Genomic DNA, 16,833 nt, shown 5'->3' on the forward strand with positions numbered 1-16,833 from the left:
TAAAAAATTCAAGCCAACACTCAAAACCAAAACTTATATCAAAAAGTCAGATTTCCAGCTCTAGACAGCTTGGGAAGATCTGGCTGCCTTTGACCCCCATTTCTGTTGGAGCTGAGCCATAGTGCCTTCAAACAGGGGAGTGTGTGTCAGTTTGCCTCAAACCTCACCTTTCCTTATAGTCTCCCCGACGCAGCTCCCTCATCCACACAGCAGGTCGGGCCCACAGGTCTGTATCTTTTGTGAGGTACAGAACCTAGAATTAAGCATAGACGCTGCCCCATAAGGTCCTGCAGCGAGTTGGGTTGAGAAAGGAGAAACCTGGTGGGAGGTGGTGCTTGGGCCATTGGGGATGGGACACAAGGAAAGAAGGTGCCAGCTCCTTCTACAAGCTCATCATCATCTTTCACACCACCACCTCCACATTCAATGCCAACGTGTTGCCTTTCAACAAATCAGGCACGCTCTGGAGAACATGTTTGGAGAACCGAGCTCTCCCCCGACCCCACCCCACCCCGACTCAAGCCTCAGACCCCTCAAGGATGGCTCAGGGAAACTTCTGGAACATTACTAGCTGTGGGAGCCTTTGGTTCTGTGAGCTTCACAAATGGACGCTCACTGCACACAGCCTCCCGACATTTGCCAACACGCGTCTGTGCAGTAACGGCAGAGCTGCTCTCCTGATTGCTGGGACTCCAACCACCCGGTGCAATAGATGGCCTCCAGACACGGGACAAGGTAATTGGCCCTCATCACCCTGAGTGGCGTTATCAGGCACCACGTACAAACAGCTTAAAATTAAAGGCTGGCATGGAGCCTATTAGGGCCGTAATGGGTTACAAAATGAACACAGCTCACCTATTTCTATCAGCTCCCTCGGCAGGTCATCTGCAACCAGGACAGATAATTTACTATCTGATTCAAATTAATTGCCATGTTTTCCTGCCTTCCTGCTCACCAAGGGTCACCGTGGATCTGAGCGCTTCAAAAGTTGCCCGGCTCAGCTTTGACCAGCAAACATCCCAGCGGGAGCTCAGCCGTGTTCTCCTGGGAGCCAGACCCAGACTTTCCTCCCTGAAAAGTCTTGCTCAAGTCTTCAGGCCCTTTGCCCCTGACTTTGGCAGCTGGGAGGACAGGAACATTTGCTGCTCATCCTGCCTGTGGTTCAGCTGGTGGGCGATGTCCTTAGGGGTCACCCCCTTGGCATCTTTGGCATAGATGGAGGCCCCGTGTTGGAGCAGGAGGCCTATACAGTCCGACTGGCCCATGACTGCAGCCACGTGCAAGGGTGTCCTGCCCATGGGGGATCGGCCAAGACAGTTGGCTCCTGTAAAATAAGAAAGTTGGCTGAGGTAGGCACATTCAGGAAGAGAAGCATGGAAGGGCTGAGGCTGTGAAAGGAATATTAGGAAAATTAACAACTGTTCCCACACTCAACACCATGTCTAAGCTAGGGACAATGCATCCCCCAGCACCCAGCACGACCTCACCTCCAGGCTGCTCCTCCACCGCAGCCAGTGATCTTTCAAAAAGCCAATCACCCTCCTCCAATCCCGTTGCTGGCATCCACTGCCCTTGGGTAATGTTCTAGGTCTTTACTGCTCTATCTCCCCTCCCCTCCCCTTTATCACTCCAGCAACACCCCCACAATGTTCTTCCTCCCCACCCTGCATGCTCCGATCATACCAGCCTCCCATCTTCACCCCTTAAATATACCCTGCTCCCTCATCCTGCCCCTGGCCCTTTGCATGTACTGTGCCCTTTGCCAACCACACTCTCATCCTTTTTCCTTGCCCCTGGGATCACTGTATCCTTTCTTAGGTCTCATTCACTCCCTCGGGAACCCCTCCTTCACCAGCACTCCCGAGCTCCTCTGTATAAGCTCGGTAGATACGCTGTGCACACTGACCATGGAATTAATTGCTTGTATTCATGTGCTGATAAACTCCATAAACTCCATGAGGGCAGAAAACACAGTGGTTTTGTTTTCCTCCCCAGCACGTAGCGCGATGCCTGGGGAAGACAGGCGCCCAGGCGATGACGGACGTCGGGCGGCCTGACTCATAGACACACTTGGCTTTGATCGCATCCCTCACTGCCTCCTGCAGGTGGATGGGCTAATGACAGGTGTCCAATGTGGACTTGTTGAATGGAATCAAATTCTGGGTAGCAAATGTCATGACACAGAAAACAAGGCACTTTAATTCCATGCAACTGACATTTGGGGAGCCCATTTCTATGAGCAATGGCTGGTCGGTGAGGTAAAGGGTTCATTAAATAGGTTCTCCTAACGCCCAGCCTGGGCCAAGTCGTCTCTTCCCAATGCCTGTCTGCAAAGGACAGAAAACGTTGCGAAGCTGGCTGTAATTTTTTAACTGGTGCTTTCAAATACATCACAGTTCCATCAGAGTGAAAATGGCGTTTTATGAGCTTAAAAGACTGCTGGGCTGTGAAAAGCCCATATTTCATCTCACAACAGGCGGAGTGCAGAAGGCAGGGGAGGGAGGATACAGTCCGGAAGCTCTCTCCATCATGACACCGCTGGTCATCTTACCCGCGCATCCGAGATGTTTGCCTGCCCTGCCTGCTGGAAGTGGGAAAAAGCAGACTGAGTGGAGAGAGGCTGGGTCAAGGCTGCAGGTGGGAAAGAAAGGGTCTAATTTGGGGGCGTTGATAGCGGAGACCCTTGGATGAGGCCCTTTTCTGAGCTTCCAACCATTGACCAAGGACCCTGCCTGTCACGTGCTTCCTTTTCCCGGGGAAGTGTGGCCTGGCCTGGCCTGGCTGCAACTACTGTGCATTGTTCTTTAATGGGCGACACCTCAATCTGTGGGCCTCTTTTCTCAAAAATATCCTACATCCAGGGAGATGAAGCCCACTCTTGCAGAATCTCATGGGAAGCCCTTAATTCAGGGACAATGCAGGCTAAGGCTGAGGGATGGGGAGAGAGAAGGAAAGAAGGTTTGGGGTGATTATCTCAAAGCTTGGAGGGAAGGGACTGCCAACCACCAAGAGAATGGTGCCAGCTTGGGGCCCCTAGTCCGTGTCAGAAACCCAACCTCAGCTGGGGTGCAAATCACACAGGCATTGGGGGACGCACCAGGGTGTCTGGTTGGACACGGAGCCAGGACGCCCCTTCAGCTGCTCTCCCACAGCAGGAAGAATTCCCTGGAGACCTGGCCAAGAGAGGGGACCAGCCTCTGGCTATACCATGTCCTAAGACACCTCAGACAGGGACCATGATGGGTGATTGACAAGACCTGCGCCCAGGAAACCACTGCTGAAGGGACCAGGAGACAAACCACTCTGTTCTCCCTCCTCACAAAGGACTCCAATTCTTGAACATACTCACTGTGCCTCACAATTACCTTGTTCCAGAAGATACTGCACCGCCTCCACGTGGCCTCTGTGCGAGGCGACGTACAAGGCCACGAAGGCCCTCTGAGCTACCCACTTCTTCCGCTGCTTCTCTCCCAGGTAGTGCAGAGTTGCAGTTCGGTATGGAGAGTCCTCACTCACTCCAAGGCAGGAGAGCTGGGCAAGACGCACAGAGTGGAGTGAGCGTGGGGGCCGCATGGCACAGGTCCCCAGGCCCGGCGGGGGCAGGGCCCTCCCAAAGGTAGGTCTGCTCAAATGCCCAGTGAAGGCCTGCCGTGGGACCAGAGGGGGCAAACCCTAATGGGAAAGCTGGAAAACATCCAGGGAGGACATTGTTTGACACTATACATGCCCAGGAAATACGAACGTACCATCAGGCAGGCTCGGAAGGCAGGAAATGCTTCCTGTCAATGTTTGAAGAGAGAAAAACAGATTTTTCTGGGTGTCCAGAGGAAGGTGGTTGTGGCCAGTAAGGAAGACCCCAGTCAGCACGGAAGGGCTCCTCTCGGGGAACAAGCTTCCCCTGAGACGTGCTCATTCCGACCTTGCGATCTATTTCAGGCCCATTGCGTCTGCTAGCTTTGGAACACTCTGAACTCGGCTCTCGGTGAGGAAGAGCCCGGAACACCATCACCTCGGGGTGGATTAAGGCTCCAAGCATGGAGAGGGGCTCTCCCTAATGGCGGTGTCTGGCGTGGGATGGTGGGGAGGAGAGACTGTGACTGTGCACAAGGCAGGGTACTGGCTCAGACAAAAGGGAATCACCCATGTCCAGAGCCAGAGCCAGAATGTCCAGGCACAGCCCCAGTCGCTGGGGAGGCCTGGGAGACGGAGGAGTAAGGGAGGACCTGGCCGCGGCTATGGGGACAGCTGGGCAGGGCCCTGCCCCACACCCTCCTCTGAGACGTGCACCCACCAGGGGTGCTGCAGTGCTGTCCTTGCCTCCCCCAAACCCGCTCACCCTTCCCAGGCCTAATCCCAACACCCCTCCGCACCCAGCCTCCCCAGCCCGTTCCCAGCCGGAGTGAATTCCGTCTCCTCGCACACAGCTCATCCCTATTCATCGAGCTTCTTTTCCAGAAAGAACACACACTTGCTCCCTTGTGTCTGAGTGATTCGTCTTCACCATTGGGTGGACAAGCTGGTTTCCACCTCCTTCCCCCCCCCCCCCCCCCACCCCGGAGCCCAGCACATGGCTTGGCAAACAGTAGGTGCCTGCTGTGTACTGGAGAAAGGCAGACCCTGCCAGGATGGTGCACCTGCCCGTGTTCCAGGCCGAGAATCTCCAGGGCATCCGGGGCACTGCACTGGCCGTTATATTAGGTTTCCAACTTCACCAAATACACACGTGAATAGAGAACACATTGCCCAGATTCTTTTGGGGGGCATGAGTGGATTATAAGTCAAAAGTGAGTGAACACAGTGAAATCACAAACCCAATGAATGAGTGGAAACACTCGATCCAGGATTTGATCATTAGGACGTAAGTCCTTGTTATCTTTTCTCCCTGCTCTGAAACTTCTACTCAAATATTTACATTAAAGACTGGGGATCCACACCCCCCACCTGCCCACCACATACACACACACAATTTACAACTGCTTCATGAAGTGTAATATCCATTTAAAGAATCATGAAAACACCTTACTGGTATCCCCTTCCACAGCCGCCAGAACCAGGTCCGCCCATCCATCATAACGCCAGACATGTAATGAAATAATTCCACCAGGAACGACATCGTGAAACCTCAGGGTAGTGTCATCCATCAAAATTCCTGCGGAGAATCAGTTTTTCTTAAAAAAAAAAAAAATGGGTATTCAAGATAAACTATTACGTTAGTCTAGTTAAGAGGTGATCTGACCTTGGGTATCACAAAGATAACGTCAGAAACTTGAGCACTAATCTCATGTGATGGCTCCACACAAATCTGCTTGTGGTCGTTAATGCTTTCAGAAAATTAATTTGGCTCAGCTCAAAGAGAAGCCAAACAACCACCACCAAACACAAAAACCAAGGCAATGATTTCTAAAATTCCGCAATGATAACTCATCCTGTTGCGAAAAACATGAGTCGCTAGAGTCATTTCATGAGGCAAACTCTACAAACAGAGTGAAAACTTGAAGTAACTAGGCTATCCTTTATATATAGCACAGCACAGTGTAGTCATACAAGTTACAGACATCAGGCTAACACGCTCTGGCGAATGTTGTCATCGTTGGATAAGAAGTAGCAATGGCAAACATTTGTTGGATCTGTGCTTTCTCCATAAGCAATGCCACACATTAGTCTCATCTCTGCTTGGATTGGATTATCATTTATTCCAGGTGGAATTCACCCGTGTTTCTTGGGTTTCATGATCGAGTGATTACTACATACCTGTAAGAAGTACCTACATTCTTATTTTGTTTTGTTTTTTTAATTCTCACCCAAGGATATGTTTTTATTGATTTGAGAGAGAAAGAGGGGGGAAAAAAACATTGATGTGAGAGAGAAACATCAATCGATTGCCTTCCGTATACACCCAGCCCGGGAGGTCAAACCCACAACCTAGGTATGTGCCTAGACCAGGAATCAAACCTGAAACCTTTTGGTGTATGGGACAACTCTCCAACCAATTGAGCCACCCGGCCAGGGCAGAAGTGCCCACATTATGTAATCTTCATGGCAAGCGAGGCCTGTCACCTCCATTTGCTGATAAGCAAACTCAGGCCCCCAGTGCATGGCAAAGCCAGGACTCCAACCAGACCTGCCCGCCCTTCTAGCGCTGGGCGCCATCCCTCTCTAGGCTCTGCCAGTATCTCTGGTTCCCAGCAACTCCGGATGGTGGATGTAAACAGGAAGTGGTGGCTGGCAAATCTGTTAATTAGGGTCTTGTTTGTGGTTCCAACACAGAGGATAATCAGTAATTAGACTAAGCAAGACAACCTGTCTTCCCATCAACCTTGAAGAAATTGAGTAAAGCTGAGTTTCCCTGCGAACGACAAGTGTGCGAGTCACACATGCTGAGCAGCTCCTCGGGAAGAAATCAGAGCACATTCTTCCTTGCAGGCAGGCAGCAACTTCAGCTTACACAAACACTAATTATCACCCGCTTAAATAAATTATTAGAGCTGACGACAGACCTGTCAGGGCGACCCTCATCTGCAGATTTGCTCACCCCTTTCACATTTGTGTCTCTCAAGGTTTTCACATCCATTAGCTCATCTGACCCCCCTGGCAACCTTTGAGGTGGGCACAGAGGCATCGGCTCGTTACATATAGGCAGGAGCCCACATTTCATCTATCAGCGTGGTCCCACCTTCTCTCTTTCCTGTTGGCTGTCCACAGTAAGGACCACAGCCGAGAGAGAGGTCAAGCTTCTAACACTCGCTAAGTGCTGGTTGAGGGACAGGATTGTGACATCAGCGGTAAGTCACAATCCTGTGACTTCGCTTTCTTGAATTTACTGCTCAGCATAGCTCATCAGCAGAAATAAATTCACAGAAGGGGGCCAGACATTCGTAGTTCAGGAGACGTAATTTTCAAATTACTTGTTTTGGAACTCTAAGTCCTTCAAGAGTTCACCTCGTTTTTAACATGTTAAATACAGACTGGGTCTGAGATCTATTTCCCTCTGAATAAAGCCTCAGAAATGCCCCAAAGCATCTGCCCGATACTCTCCTCATACAACCGATACACAGGAAGGGGCCTCGGCTCCCACAGACGCCTTTCCGAGTCGTTCTGTCTCGGGAGGGACATGGCACCGAGACTTCTCTGGGTGAGAGGGCTCATTGCACAGACAAGAAGCTGCTTCATGGCAGCTTGCGCAGCTGCACCCGGGCTGCTTCGGATCTGTCTCCACCATTCTGGCCTCTGCAGTATCACTGCAGTATGTCTGCAGTATCGATGCTCACATCCTCTGTGCTGCAGCCACAGAGCTTTTCATCTCTTTCTTTAAGTGTTTTTGCGTTGGTTTCCACAGGTGGGGAGATGACAGAGGCCGGGGGGCTTTGATCCTCTCATCCAAGTATCATAGGGATCGGGATAGGACAGCCAGGTCCTCAGGCTGATGGAAGGAGATCGATGGCTAGGGAGAGACTGGGCACCAGGTGTTTACCCTCCACTGGGTGCCTCTCGTGAACAGGGAGCTCAGGGGTCCCAGTTTAGCCGCAGCGAGCTTCGGGTGCTGGTTTGATTCCTGTTGGGCTAGCTCTGAGCTCCTAATGTGGACAAGGACACAGCTTGAGATCGGGATTCGGATATGAACTGGGTTAGTGCCAGTGTTTGGGGATCAAATGTGGATAGGGTTTGCTTCGAGATCTGGGGTTCTGATGAAGGCAAGGTTTACTTTCTATTTTGGGAAGGGTCTGTTCTGGGATATGAAGTCCTTGTGTCTGTAGGACTTGTTCTAAGATTTGGGGTTCTGATATGAACTGGGTAGTGTGGCAACTGGGGGTGAGGAATTGAACAGGTCTTCCCTGAAACTTGGGGGTCTGACTCAGACAGGATTTGGTCTAGAATTTGGGGTTCTGATGTAGATTAGGTTGGCTAAGGGTTTTGAGTTTCAAATACTAGTACCAGCAGAGTTGGCTTTAAGATTTGGGGTCCTCATATACAGTAGGCGAGGTTTGTTTTGAACTTCAGCTTCCTTACATGGATATGGTTGGCTTAAATCTTGGAGTGCTGATGTAGACATGGTTCCCATGGAGAGTTGGGGTGCAGATATGGGTAGATTTGACTTGATTTTTGGGGTGCTATTGTGGGCAGAGTTTGTCTCATGCTTTGGAACCCCTATGAGGACACTTTGCTTGGGGTTGGAGTTCTGGTGTATTCGGTCATGGTGAACTTGGGATTTGGCTTTCAGGTGTGGGCAGAGTTGGCTTTGAATTTGGGGTCCAGATGTGGGAAGTTTGTTTCGGGGTCTGGCATCCTTACGAACACAGTAATGGCTGATGGGTTGAGGTTCAGATGCACAAATGGTTGATTAGAGATTAGGGGCTCAGAATTGGGCATGTCTGCTCTGATTTAGGGTCATGATCTGGGTAGAGTCTGTTGCAAGCAGGGGCAACTTAGGGACTTTATTTGAGGTTCAAACATGGGCATGGTTTGCCTACAGATATGGGTTCTCAAGGGGCAGAGTTTGTCTCAGGTTTCAGCGCTCATCAGTGAACATGGTCGGTGGAGGATTCAGGGTTCTGATGGTCACTTGGATAGCCTGGGATCTGGGGTTCAGTCTTGGTCAAGTTTCTTGGTTTTGGTTCCCAACGTGAGCAGGGCTTGTTCTGAGCTTTAGTGTCCTTGTGTGGACTCAGTTGCCAGAGGATTCCAGGTTCTAAGGCAGTCATGGTTACCCTGAAAATTTGGGGTTCAGTCATGGGCAGGTCTGTTCTGGATTTGGGGTGCTGAGGTGAACAGGGGCTGTTTCACTCTTTAGCATCCTTGCATAAACAGTTTCCTAAGGATTTGGGGTTCTGAGGCATTTGGGGTTAGCCTGGAGAGTTGGGGCTGTCTTGAACAGGTTTGTTCTGGGTTTGGGGGCAGGTTTGTTTTGGCGTTTGGTGTCCTTGTGTGGACATGGCTGGCTGGAGGACTGGGGATTGTTATGTCCATGTGTCCAGCACAGGGACTTGGAATTTGCTTTGAGTTTGGGGTCCTGCTGTGAGCAGGTCTGCCCTGGGTTATGGGGTTCCACTGAGGACAGGCTCTTTTAGGGCTTGCAGTCTTGTGTGGATACTGTTGGCTTTGGGACTTGGGTCCCTGATGAAGACTTGGGGAGCTTGAGGGTCTGAGCTGCTGGGGGTCCTGCTGTGGCAAAAGGTTTGGGATTGGGTTCTTGACATGGGCAGGATTTGCTTTGGGATTGGAACCCTAAGAGACAGGGCTGTTCGTGGGGTCGTCCTGTGGACAAGGTTTGTCTTGAGATTTGAGGTCTAATGTGAATCTGTCTGGGATTGGGAGAACCCTGTGTGGCCAGGGATTGCTTTTCCATCTGAGGATTCCAGGGGTTGGGTGTGTTATGACAGCTGGGGGTCCTCATCGGGCTGCTTCCCTTTAGGGTCAGCAGGTTCAGAGGAGACTGGGCACCCGGGTCCAGGGAGTACGCAAGGCTAGGGGAGAGGTTGAGAAGGGGCCACCTTGGTCCAGGTACTGGAGCAGCTGGAGGTTCAAGGGGATGCCGGCTGCCAGGTCCAGCTCCTCCTTGAGCTCCTGCACCGTCATGTCGCTGTGGCAGTCTGTCACAGTGAACATCTCCCCGGTCTCCTCCAGCAGCACCCGCATGACAAAGACGTCTGGGGCCAAGTCCAGCGCCATGTTCACGGCCTGCGAGTCCCCGCTGTGGGTGAGGCTGTGGGTGCGACCCCGGACGCGGGGTTTCAAGGGGCGATGCCGCGGGCCCACGGAGCCCAGCCTCCGCTGGCCCGCGGCAGGGTCAGGGCGAAGGGCGCCTCCCTGCAGCTTCGCTGTCCGCTCTCTCCCCAGCCTCTCCGCGCCTGCCGCCCCCTCTGCCGCCCGCCCCGTCCCCGAAGTGCGTCATCCGCTGAGCTCAGAGGCAGCGCGTCATCGCCGTCCCCGCCCTCGTCGCCCCCTCTGTGGGCCTGAGGCCCCGCAATAAACAGGCGCAGCTCACGTGGACTTGACGATCTTCGGAAGGGCACAGACGCTCCCTATGACAACGGGGAGCTTTACTGACATCAATAGAGGCATCACCACGCCCCCCGCCCCCAGCTCCCACCACGTCCCCAACTCCATCGCCAAGCTTCCAGGCTGCTCTGAATGTCAGTTCCTTTAACCTGGAAAACGAGGCAGCTTCTGACCGCTGCTGGGAACCGTGACTTCTTCTCATCTCTCTGTAAAATACAATCTTTGCTAATTGGGGACCAACTACCTGGAGGAATTATGCTGAACAAGGCCCTAAATCAAGTTTCAGGCAGTCTTTAGTCCTGCTTAAAAACCGTATTTCTATCATAAATTAAAAAATGCAGAAATATGACTCCTTTTAGCAGATTTGGGGGGCGAGAGTAGGGGAGTACTTGGCCACTCCGGAAGTGGGAGACAGACCTTCATGAGTTCTCAAAGCTGCATCAAAACCCATCAATTCTGAAAACGCTCTCGAATTATTGGAATGAGAAAGGTGCTGATAAAAACACTCAACAAGGGGCAACGTCCAGGTGGCAAAGACTCTATTGTTAGAATAGCTTTCAAGGGGGATCTTGTGAAACCATCTTGTGCTTTTCCATTAATTCACCAGAGGATGCCCAACATTCAAGTAAATAGGAAGCTCACTTGTGATGGTCAAATGCCAAGCACTCAGCCCCTGGGCCCATGAACAGTTAATACACAAAGAGCTAGAGTGATGGGGGCCTTAGCCAGTTTGCTCAGTGGAGAGAGTGTCAGCCTGGTCCCGGGTTTGATTCCTGTCAAGGAGACATACCTGATTGTAGGCGCCTCCCTGGCCCAGGCTGTGGTCTGGGCTCATGCAGGAAGCAATCTGTGTTTCTCTCACATTGATGTTTCTCTCTGTCTTTCCCTCTCTCTTCCACTCTCCCTAAAAATCAATAAAAAATATCCTCAGGTGAGGATTAACAACAACAAAAAAGCTAGAGTGATGGGGAAAAACAGAATGCACAGGAACCAGATCATAGTGAAAGCTCAGTGGTTATAAAAATAAAATAAAAAAGAATAAAATATAAGCTTTAAGCATACTTTTTGCAGAGAAATTACAGTCACACACAAAAAAACCTTTGCCTTGGAAAGGCATTCACATCATAGAAAACTTTTAACGTAAAAACTGATACATTAAAGGCTGATTTACAGAGTCTCTAGAATGTCTACCAGCACGTTTGATTCAGCGTGCGAATTCCACACATCACAACACAGAGAAGCTAATCTTTTTTTTCTTAATGGAAAATTAAGCTCTGCTCAGAATACAAGATTCCACTTGAATAATTCTACTCTGGCTTCTATATCAACAGATTTGAACAACATGGCAATCTCAATTTCTAGGCAATAAAAAAAATCGCTTGTTACTGAAGCAAAACACTACCTCCATCTACTTACTGTAGGCAAAATTGAACACAAAATTAATCGAAGGTGTGTTTTTTTCTTAATATGTAGCCTCCGATTTATTAAACCACTTTTTAAATTTCTTTATTAAGGTATTACATATGTGTCCTTATCCCCCCATTACCCCCCATCCCCCCACGCATGCCCTCACCCTCCTGTTGTCTGTGTCCATTGGTTAGGCTTATATTATTAACCCACTTTTTGCTGAAGTTGCCAAAACGCAACCCTGGTTACACTTTGAGATTCCCACAAGTGCATCCTGTTTTCTTTGGTGCCAGAAATGCCTCCCTTTCTGTTCAAAGCAGCAGCTCCATGGAATTGGGGGGAGGGGAGAGGATCCTGGACACCTGGAAATTCAATATGTGGCTCCAGATATTTTATTTAAAACAAAGAAAAGACAGACAACAAAAGCTCCAAGGGAAGCATGACACAGCGGACATGCCCTTGGCAGCTGCCCTTGGGCCTCTCTGGGCAGCCCCTTCCTTCCCTTAAGCCCACCTTTGAGAAGATACACACAGAAACACAAGTAACATGAGCATACAGAATTTAATGTTTATAGAACTTTGAATTACTAATAAAACAAAAACTATTTAAATTCTAGAGCATCTTTCTTGGTTCAAATTGTAAAAGCATGAAATCTAAGTTCTGTATACTTAAATCAATTTGAAGAGTGTCATAATTTATTTTTTTTAATTTATCTTTATTGTTGAAAGTACCAGAGTATCATAACTGAATACCCCAAACCACTGGCATTTGTGGGCAAGTATATGGACTGATCAGAACTGGTTTCCTATTTTTTTTGTTGTTTTGTTAAGATTCTAAAGCATTAAGTATAAAGGCAATGTCCATGCATCTCAATGACCAATTTCCCTCTTGAGTTCTTAAGCATATGATACTATATCCACCTAAAAATGAATTCTTTCTGCAACATGCCTCTATCAAAGACCAACACATAGCTTTATGGCTACAATCCTGCAAGAAGGGGAGAGGGTGAGGAAAAGTTCCAGAATTTATAACAAACATACAACATTAGAAAGATTGCCACAAATCATTCTTTAGTAGACTTCTTTAACTATCACATTTTTCAAAAGTAAACAAATTGGGCTATATTTGCCACAACTCAAAGTGGAGCATAAATTTAAATGATGTATTTGTTTTGTTCACTGATAGGAGGCTAATATTATATTAATATCTTTTCTTCCTGTCAAGAGTTATTTACACATGTACAGCATTTCAGATAAAAATAAAATATACCATAAACTACATTTTATAGGAAAGCATAAGGCAGCCAAATGTGCAAGTCTTTAAAGACTGAAAAACTTCTAATAAACTACTTTATTTGGGGAGGCTTTAAATAATATAGTCTATAATAAGAGAAAACAAACTGCTTATGAGTAACCTGAGGCTATGGAGGCCCTCACACCTGCTTAACCACCTGGTTCTAGGACCTTTCAGACCCTGGATCGGGTAGGTGGGGCACAGAAGCATGGCACAGGCCAGTCCCAGGTGCAGTCCTGTGACTGCATGTGGGAAAGGGGTCATTTGACTGTGTGATGTCAGAGTTTCAGAAGCTTCCCTCCCTCAGCAGGTCCGATTACATAAGAGATGTGCCCCGAGTACAGAAGGAGCGATTGTGAGTGATCCCAGAGCTCAATTCTGTTTCCCCAGCATGGTAGTGTCCACAAGATTTCCCCGCTTTGGTTTCAGGGTGGCAAAAAAGGAGACATCTGGGTCCCGGTCTGACTGCAAAGCTAAGATGGTCTCTTCAACGACTTCAAGATGAGGGTGGCCGGCATTTCTAAAGTATGCTAGAGAGAGAAACCATGAGTTTGAATCATGTGTGCCATGAATTGTGTTCTAAAACATCTTCTACTTTGGGGGTTCTTAAACCAAATCTCAGGACAATACATCATTTTTCAAAGAATTATCATATAAATAAGTCCTTTAAAGTGATAAAATTGCTTTAATCAAAAAGTATATCCTAAATTTTAAAGATATACTCCTAAGAATTGGTAGGCATATTTAGAAAATTATAACTAAAAAAACTTTCACTATTATCTTGTCTTCCCTCCAGCAGAAGTGAAGTATCCAAAGCCCCTACCTTATACTAAGTCCTGTTCAGGTGAAAATAACTGACCGGGTTGAGCAATATATTTTTTCTTACTGACTACAAAACCAGACCATTAAAACCTACTTGTAGCCTTAACCGGTTTGGCTCAGTGGATAGAGCATTGGTCTGCAGACTGAAAGGTCCCAGGTTCAATTCTGGTCAAGGGCATGTACCTTGGTTGCGGGCACATCCCCAGTAGGAGGTGTGCAAGAGGCAGTTGATTGATATTTCTCTCTCATCGATATTTCTAACTCTCTATCCCTCTCCCTTCCTCGCTGTAAAAAATCAATAAAATATATTTTTAAAAAAAACAAAAAACCTACTTGTAGTTCAGGCTTAAATTTGCTACCTTTCATAATATTTTTATCATAACAAAATTTGTAGTTTCCTTCCTTTCTAGAAGATATGTAATATTTTGCATTTTAGCATGTTGATTAAATGTAAAAACTGAACCATTTTGATTTCCTCAGTCCTTTTATGAATAACATAAAATATACATGAAAGTGAAGTTATTATATCATAAATCGGAAGTGTGCTATCACACGACTTGCCACAATTCCTAGAGAGGAAACCTCATCGCTACCTGATAAAGTTAAGATGTGTAAGTTCAGAAAGCTGGTGCACGTACCCTTGTCCAAGAGTGTTTGCCTCAGAGCTTTGGCGAGCAACACCCTGACATTGGGCACAGGGTCTGAGGCAAGGCTTAGAAGGCTGGGAAGTAAGTGTTCAACAAACTGATCCACAGGGATACACTCCTCACTCACCACTGCCTGTGATGAAAAGACAAAGAACTGACATTTCAATGGTGATCAGCACGGTTCTCCTCAAAACACCCACTTCTGTAATCCCAAAGAAGCAGTTTCAGAATCTGTGGGTCTGAGGGGCATGTGTGTCTTAATTTAAAACTCTCAACCACTGATCTGGTCAGAAACACAGTTAACATTTTGTAACTCCTCACCAAGCACTGAGGTACAAGTGGTACAATATCTGGTGGAGAAAGCAAAGGCTTTGAATCAGACAGATCCAGATTCAAAACCTGACTTGGTCATTTACTGCCTTTGTGGCCTTGCTTCACCTTCCTGAGCCTCCGTTTTCTCATCTGTACAATGGCAAGGTGGTGGGGATGGCAGCTCATTCTGGCAGAGGCTAGCGTAGTGACCACCAGTAAGGGTGGAGAATCCTCACCTCCGTCACTCCCTGGAACCCAAACTCTGAGGGCAGGGGCAACGCTTTTCAAGTGACAGCCAGACCACTGACCCCATCCAGTGCCCGGCTTCTGTAAACAACTAACAAGGCTCCTATATCACCACCAGCATCTGCTCATTGCTTCTCCACTTAAGTCCTACCGGGCCCTGACCGGTATAACTCAGTGGATAGAGCATCGGCCTGCGGACTGAAAGGTCCCGGGTTCGGTTCCGGTCAAGGGCATGTACCTTGGTTGAGGGCACAGCCCCAGTGGGAGGTGTGCAGGAGGCAGCTGATGGATGTTTCTCTCTCATCTGTTGTTTCTAACTCTCTATCCTTCTCCCTTCCTCTCTGTAAAAATCAATAAAACATATTAAAAAAAAAAAAAAAAAAGAAGTCCTACCGGTGTTCGCACGTTTAATTCTCACAGCCAGTCCTGGGAGTCAGAATCGGCCTAGTTTTACAGGTGAGGAAATTCTGGTCCAAAGTGGTAGGGACCAGCAAGCAGCAGCAGGGTGGAGATTCCAAACCAGGTGTGCGGAATCTATAGATCTGACTCCTACAGCTCTTCCCACTGCTGGGAACTGCAGCAGCTACCACGTACTGAGTGTCCTCCAGGTGCCGGCACGTGCACGGTGACTCAGAAGCATCGGCTCATTAAAGCCTTAGGACCACACCAGGAGGCAGGCACCGACCACTGCTCCCCCATTTCACAGGTGCAAAGGCAGTGCAGAGAGGCTGCTTAACCCAAGGCTTCCAACTGGTGGTTTGGCTCTAAGTCGGCCCTCAACCTCCAGGTGATGCTCTCTCCCTGGGGCTGCACTTTAGTAATAATCAACATGACCCTTAGCGGGGAGTCTTGGCTGCGCCCTTTCCTTGCACTGATGTTACTGTGGGTTTTCTAAATCTTTAATGATGAATTTAGTGAAAGTGCAAAAAAAAAATTGTTCTTGAACAATATTGGTTTGACATCTTTTACTTTGTTTCACCATGTAGTTTCTAAATCTAAGATGAATCTATGTATATAAAAGGCTAATATGCTAAGTGTCCCTCCACCCATCTGACTGGTTGCTATGACGCACACTGACCACCAGGTGGCAGATGCTCAACACAGGAGCTGCCAAGCTGCAGTGATTTGGCAGCAGTGGTTCTTGGGTGATGCATCCCAAAACCAGAGAGGAGGGAGCCCAATTCCTCACAGGGCTGCGCAACTCCACCTTCGGCCATGGGTTATGTTGTTGCTGGGGCACTGTAGGCCCTGGATCTGGTTTACTGCACACTTGCATTTGCGTTTCACATCCTGTACAACAACAACTTTGCAGAGTGCCCTCTCGCACACCAGGACCCCTCAGGGGATGTCGGAGAGCCAGTTTCAGCCTGATCCCCACAGGCCAGGCCAGGCTGAGGGACCCCTCTGGCCAGAGAGACCCCACTGACTCTGCAGACACCAGGTAGGGACCACAGGAGGTTGGCTCCAGGGCATGTCCAGCCCGTCTCACCATTCCCACCCCACCAGCCACCTTCTAATTAATTTCCTTTCAATGTGCACAAATCCATGTACCGGGTCACTAGTTTAAAGATAAAAGCAAAAATACCTCATTCACCCTTTCTCCGAAAATGATTTGGAGCACCAACTTCTTTACAAGCCTATGAATTTGGCACTTCTCAAAGTGATGGCCAAAGTGCCCTTATGATGCCCCTCCAGCCCAACAAGGGCCCTGGTGAGTACCTCAGTGGGAGAGGTCAGGAGGGCAAGAAGGGGGGCTTGGGGGTCTGAGGTCAGGTGGAGTTCAATCATGGCTTTCCTGTACTGCTGACAAAGCTGGGTGGCGAGTTCCAAGATTCATTACACTAGTCCTTCTACCTTCATACATGCTCAAAAATGTGCATAAAGAAAAATTAAAACTTTTAAAATAACACGTTAGCATAAAATACTTCCTGTGTGATCTTGAGCGAGTTACTTAACCTCTCTGGGCTTCAACTGTTTCATCTAAAAATCGCTCTTAAATGGATGTACCAAGCTCAACACACAGTAGATCTTATTCCTGAGGATTAGACACCTGGCACACAGAGGCAGCCACCCTCCTCAGCCAAACGTGAAGCACACCCTCATGTCCAAG

At 48.6% G+C, this 16,833-nt stretch overlaps 2 protein-coding genes across 5 annotated transcripts in view; both read right to left on the bottom strand.

Moving 5' to 3' along the window:
* Positions 1 to 1,085: 1,085 nt before the first annotated feature.
* Positions 1,086 to 9,657, bottom strand: ANKRD60 (ankyrin repeat domain 60; the record flags this gene model as incomplete). The annotated part of the gene is made up of 4 exons (XM_080684931.1): positions 9,489 to 9,657; positions 5,019 to 5,149; positions 3,366 to 3,531; positions 1,086 to 1,324 (listed from the first exon to the last, which is right to left on the bottom strand). The coding sequence occupies exons 1-4, from the start codon at positions 9,631 to 9,633 to the stop codon at positions 1,086 to 1,088; spliced, it is 681 nt and encodes a 226-aa protein (XP_080541057.1). The 5' UTR covers positions 9,634 to 9,657.
* Positions 9,658 to 11,780: 2,123 nt separating this feature from the next.
* The window catches only part of LOC308256769 (serine/threonine-protein phosphatase 4 regulatory subunit 1-like), an 81,980-nt gene continuing 76,927 nt past the window's right edge, over positions 11,781 to 16,833 (bottom strand). For 3 of the 4 annotated variants that reach the window (XM_080685033.1, XM_080685034.1, XM_080685035.1), the window contains exons 18-19: positions 14,157 to 14,298; positions 11,782 to 13,226 (exon numbers count right to left, since the gene is read on the bottom strand). In XM_080685033.1, coding sequence (XP_080541159.1) covers positions 13,069 to 13,226; positions 14,157 to 14,298 — 300 coding nt within the window. In that variant the 3' untranslated portion in view covers positions 11,782 to 13,068. Of the gene's footprint in view, positions 13,227 to 14,156; positions 14,299 to 16,833 lie in introns of all 4 variants that reach the window. The other variant, XM_080685032.1, reaches the window with a different exon arrangement.

Source organism: Plecotus auritus (genome assembly GCF_963455305.1).
Source record: "Plecotus auritus genome assembly, chromosome: 8".
Taxonomy (NCBI): Eukaryota; Metazoa; Chordata; class Mammalia; order Chiroptera; family Vespertilionidae; genus Plecotus; species Plecotus auritus.